This window comes from Indicator indicator, chromosome 11 (assembly GCF_027791375.1).
Source record: "Indicator indicator isolate 239-I01 chromosome 11, UM_Iind_1.1, whole genome shotgun sequence".
In the NCBI taxonomy this organism is placed as follows: domain Eukaryota; kingdom Metazoa; phylum Chordata; class Aves; order Piciformes; family Indicatoridae; genus Indicator; species Indicator indicator.
Window position 1 is genome coordinate 30312887 of NC_072020.1, and position 6000 is coordinate 30318886.

The 6000-nt window shown below is 38.9% G+C and overlaps 1 protein-coding gene across 2 annotated transcripts in view; it reads right to left on the reverse strand.

The window, feature by feature from the left end:
• TBC1D5 (TBC1 domain family member 5) overlaps positions 1-4803 on the reverse strand; it is a 206160-nt gene extending 201357 nt beyond the window's left edge. The window contains exon 1 of one of the 2 annotated variants that reach the window (XM_054384865.1): positions 4704-4803. In XM_054384865.1, coding sequence (XP_054240840.1) covers positions 4704-4803 — 100 coding nt within the window. Of the gene's footprint in view, positions 1-4699 lie in introns of both variants that reach the window. The other variant, XM_054384866.1, reaches the window with a different exon arrangement.
• Positions 4804-6000: the final 1197 nt, after the last annotated feature.

Below are 6000 nucleotides of genomic sequence, written 5' to 3' on the forward strand. Positions count from 1 at the left end.
CAAAAGTGAGAATCCTTGCCACAAATTCCTTACTATTAAAACTGATACATTATAAAACCATGAGTGCCTGCTTGCAATGCATATTTTTCTATCTTGAAGAAAAAAAAAATTAGACCCAAGAAAAATACCATAGGTCAAACTGACCATCAGAAAAAGACTTAAATACTGTCTTGTTTGTTTTATGGGTTGGTTGTTTGGGACTAGTTTGGTTTGGGGTTTTTTTAATTATTTTGAAAATTGTATTTTAAACAGTTAGAATAAACCCCAGAAAACAGCCAATCCTTGTTGGTTTACCTGAGTGAATCTAGCAGCATGTTGATCCCTGCTGGTCTCAACATGAAGAGCAGAACTACAGCCTGAAGGACCAGTTATGAGGAGGTGACCACTGGCCTCAGGGTGGGTGTCACAGCCCACACCTGACGAGCTGGTGGCTATTTATTGAGACCTATGTGAATGTTACAGCTCCCCTGTCCCACAGCCTGCCTCATTAAGCCCAATGATTTATCTTTATTTTAACAGGTGCTCTTCTCCCCAGCTGCCTTTCCCATCCACTTCAAAGGTCATAGAACTATTAGGATTGGAAGGGACCTCAAGGATCATCCAGTTCCAAGCCCCCTGCCATGGGCAGGGACACCTCACACTAGATCAGGTCGCTCACAGCCACATCCAGCCTAGCCTTAAAAAACCTCCAGGGAAGAGGCTTCCACCACCAACCTGGGCAACCTGTTCCAGTGTCTCACCACCCTCATGGTGAAGAACTTCTTCCTAACATGCAATCTGCATCTCCCCATTTCTAGTTTTGTTCCATTCCCCCTAGTTCTATCACCACCTGGTACCCTCAAAAGCCCCTCCCCAGCTTTCTTGTAGCCCCCTTCAGATACTGGAAGGCCACAAGAAGGTCTCTTCAGAGCCTTCTCTTCTCCAGACTGAACAGCCCCAACTCTCTCAGTCTGTCTCCATAGCAGAGCAGCTCCAGCCCTCTGATCATCCTCGTGGCCCTTCTCTGGACACATTCCAGCACCTCCAGATCCTTCTTGTAATAGAGGCTCCAGAACTGGACACAGTTCTCCAGGTGGGGTCTCAGCAGAGTGGATTAGAGGGTGAGAATCACCTCCCTTGACCTGCTGGCTATGCTTCTCTTAATGCAGCCTGGGATACAATTTGCTTTCTGGGCTGCAAGTGCTCACTGCTGGCTCATGTTGAGCTTCTCATCCACCAGCATCCCCAAGTCCTTTTCTTCAGGGCTGCTCTCAAGCCAGTCCCTGCCCAGCCTGTATTGGTGCTTGGGATTGCCCTAACCCAGCATTATATTATCTTTATATGCATCTTTATGTAGATGCAGCACTGTATTACCTTTAACTCCCATCCTTTCTCCTAAGTTTTGGGTACAACATCTCTTACCACCTCCAGGGCCTCACAGACATGAAGGCCATCTAAACATTCCATTAGCTACTCCCTTTTTGGGTTGCCACAAATCCTGAGTTTCTAAAGCTTACAAACAAGCACATTCTCATGACTCAAGATTCAGATTTCCTCAAAGTATTTGGAGTGCTACGAACATCCAGACCTTTCTCCAAATGACACTTAATCATCTGCAATGCTCTGCTTCTATTTGTTCTGCTAGGTCATTTTCTCCTGCCTAGCATTTGCAGCATTAATCCTCACAGCCTTTCCTAGTGAGCCTTGCCTTGCTCTTCTCAAAGCACTTCTCCAAAATTCCAAGAATACTGTGAATTGTATGTCTGCCCCCCATTGTGCTAGCAGCCCAGTTCCAAAGAAATCATGTTTTCTCTCTAAACCTTCACTGTGATTTTAATAAAAGCACTGAGTACTATTAGACTCAATCAATATATTGATGGAATCCTATCTTAAGACACCTTTTCAAGTGACAGCAAATGAACAAAAAGGAGTCTACGCATCTGATTTTCCAATCAGCCATACCTAACAGTCATGTATTTCTGAGACTTCTTTCATTTTATGAAAATGCCTTGTGAGAGAATTTCAAAGCTTCATGGGGACAGTACATCTCCTGGTTCTCTGTCAAGTTTTGGTATCAGTTGCCCACACTAAAAATACAGTACTTCATGTAGATTAACAAGTTTGACTGGCTCTATGATTAAATATTTATTTAAGCACCCTTATCACTGGCATGCTCTATTCTTATCACCTTATCTCAGTGAAGACTTCTATCACTTTTCCTCCAAGGCAATACTTTAAGCAATTCAGCACAGCTCAGACGTTCTGATATTCCACAATATTGCACAGAACACCTTTGACTGTTGAGCCACCTCTTCTCCATATCTCTGTGATACATGCTAGAAAAGACTTTCGAGATACAGATTTTCACTAAGTTGATCCTATATCAGGCCTGAAACTTGAGGCTGAAAAACCTTGTCTGGGAAATACTTTTGTGAAGTGGTCAGGCTTCACAGATCAGAACGTCTGTATACTTTGATGCCCAACAACCTAACACTTGTCTAAGCATCTGCTTTATTTAAAGTGCAATAAGACAACTTCCAAGACTTATTTTGGATAATATAAAAGTTTCAAATTAAAATGCAGTATGCAAAAAAAAAAAAAAAAAGATAAAAAGAAAAAAATATACGGAGATGAAATGGATGCTTTATATAAAATATTTACATAGATGGAACACAAAAAATGTACCAGAGTTGGTAACCTTTATGACTCGGGGAACCATGTATTTACATATCTTTATCTTCACATGTGCGTATGTGTGTGTTGTGTATATATTTTTAACAGTTGACAGCTGTTTTAGAGCATACAGAGATGCCAAGCTGAATGAGGGTCTTGATTACTTCAAGATTAGCTATCTAAAGTTTCTATTCATTTTAAGTGTTGTTAGTGCGAAGAGTCATTAGTCACTTCCTTGTCTCATAGAACATCAGCATACATTTACATTGTTAATGAACATTTGGGGTAAATGAATTAATGGCACTTTTAAACATCAATTCAATACTAATAACTTTGTATGTCATAGAAATGTTAAGGTTGAGATAAAATGAGAACCCTTTTCAGTCAAGGTAACTAATCACTTCTGGGCACAATAAAAGGTAAAATTAATTTGCGGTGTTTTTTATTTTAAGAGGGTAAAATTTTTTTTTTTTCTTGATACAGAGGTGAAAGAGTTACATCTGTAAGGAAAAAAAAAGAACAGGATAAAATGTTTATCTTTTTCTTGATTGGCACGACTAAAAATTGAGCTTGTATTTCTTCTGGATGTCGCTCTGAGCAACCTGATCTAGTGTGAGGTCTCCCTGCCCATGGCAGGGGGGTTGGAATTAGGTGATCCTTGAGGTCCCTTCCCACCCTAACAATTCTGTGATTCTAAATGGTTATTCTTTTAGGTTAATGTGAAAGATTGTGTTAATTTGAAGATGTGTTAATGTGAAAGTTTCTAAAAACACATAGAAAAGTGCATTTAGTTTACCCAACTAAAATGGCAGCATAATGTTAAAGATGTCAAATATAATGGAGGGGGAACACTGACCTAGAAAAGCTACTTCACTTAATCATCAGATTTTGAAATACTTCCCCCTAGATGTTCATTCTCATTTTCTAACACTGAAAAAGCTTTAGAAACCAATGAAGAAAAAATGAAAAAAAAAAAAATAGCTCAAAGGGACAATGAAGCTTCACCAATATATTTTAAAGCAAAACATCAGCTTCTTACAGCTTCTTATAAGCTGAAGTAATAAACCTGGCTAAGTAAAGCTTGACATAGCTTTTTTAATAAGCACTAGTAAATAGAAGATTTAGAGACAGATACAGCCACACAGAGCAGCTGATCTAGGTGAGGGACTTAGGAAATGTGACAAAGTTGTTTCAACTCTGTAATTTAAAATGAATTTTTTATTTTGCCCTCCTGGTACATGTGTTCAACGACTGGAAAATTACAGGTAGTTAAGGTGCCACTGTGTATAACCAAGTACTTGAGGAATGTTTCCATGACAAGGACGAGCTTTCTCCTTAAGCTTATCACTTTCTTCAAACCAACTATACTGTCACTACTAGCAAATAAGTAGAAAAGACAACCAACACAGACATGCACTGCACTGTGCAAGCAGTTTGTTCTCACTATTCATTAGAGTCTTCCAAACACTCTATTTAATTAGTTTACTTCAGGTTACATAGTCATTTCTACCTTTAGAGCCTGGCCATTCTATCTCAACTTCCAGGATTTTTTCCTCAAATGAAAAGACAGATTCATCAAATAAACAAAATAGGAAAGACAGCTTTTTTTTTCCCCCTTGCATTATTTCATCCAAAATAACACACTGAACTCTACTTCAAAATTTAGGAAAAAAAATAAAAAAGGCAAAGAAAATGGAAAAGAAAAATCCCTAAAACCAAAGCAGTGTAAGAGCTCATGTCTGAGAACATACGTAAAGCCATGCTGCATTTCAATATTCCAATGCTGAAGTCAGTGTTTGGTTTATGCTTAAAAAAGGATGACAGTGCATTAAACATTGGGCTAATGTGTCTGCCTGTAATTGAAAGTTGACTTTTCCTGGTTTTCATTAGCATCACAGAGTTCTACAGACACTCTGTGAAATGTTCTTTAAGTTGCCCTGTTCAGCTTCATTGAGAGAACTAAACAAATTAGGACAGGTACAGTTATTATGACACATTTAAAAAAGGTTTCTAGCCAGAAAGTCTAAAAAGTACAGGAATACAAAACTCACCTTCCCCTGGCTTGTTCATGTAACTGTGCAAGGGATCAATACCTATTTCTTGTTCCTCTGTTTGCAAAGGGTGACTGGTTTCAGACACAGAATGATACATATTAGCAGCAGTAAATTCCAACTGAAGAGTATTTATCTGGAGGGAAAAAAACAACAGAGAAACGCTTTAGTGTTTCTTTAGCTATTTTTCAGTCACAAAAGATGATAGCAAAAAAGCTTAAAATCTTTCCTTATTTTCCAGGCACCACATTAACATTAGATGTGCAAGAGCAGAACAACAGTGCTCCCATTCAAATGGTTATTTGAAGCTCAAAAGAATTTTCCCAGTAACTCAAACCATCACACTGCAAATAAAAGTTTAAGTGTGACAGACTAAAGTGGGGCAGAAGTCTCTTTCTTTCCTTTTTCTAGCTTTCCCAACTTCTCTTTTAGTCTGATTCCAGGGAGAACTTATGCTAGTCCATGTGGATGAGGAAGGCTGTAGAACAAAGCTGAGGTGAGACCCACCATCATCACTTTCCTGGCTCAGGATTTCTTAGCCTAGAAAAACTTCCTATGAACCAATTTCTTTAGAAATCATAGAATCACAGAATCATAGAATCAGTCAGGGTTGGAAGGGACAACAAGGATCATCTAGTTCCAACCCCCCTGCCATGGTATGATTCCCAAATCATACATTAAGTATAAGATACAGAGAGAGGGATGCAAACACATGTAGAAAGAAAGAATGCGATAGCACTGATTGGTATGATGGCTAACTTCAGTTTTATCAAGATCTATATTTGCTTTCTAGAAATAAGGTTTTACAGAAGCATTTCAAGAAACATAATCACCAAGCCAGTGAGTATTTACAAAGAAGGTCTTTCAAAAACGAAGGGCAAAAGGGAAGAAAACCCAAAACTGAAACCCCAGGAAGTAGGTGACAAGAGTTCATCATCAGAGGCTTCTGAATGCCATTCACATCACTATCCATTACGTGAGTAATAACTACACTAGAAGTTCATGCTGAGCAGTGTTGGAAGCCAGTATTTGTTGCAATGAGTAAGAGAATGCCAATACAAGAATGAAAAGCAGATGGTGTTCTGGTCTGAGCAGCAAGAAGGAAAAATGACCTTTACAGTGCATTAACAGCACAGGAGTACATTTGTCAAGGCTGTATTCTGGTGACTGTACAGCAAATTATTAACAGCACGAAAGAGATGTAGCTACCCTGCAACACAAGCACACTAAGTAGCTACTGATGACTGACACCTGAGTTTGCAGCATGTATCTTAACCTTTTAACTCCAAGAAAATTA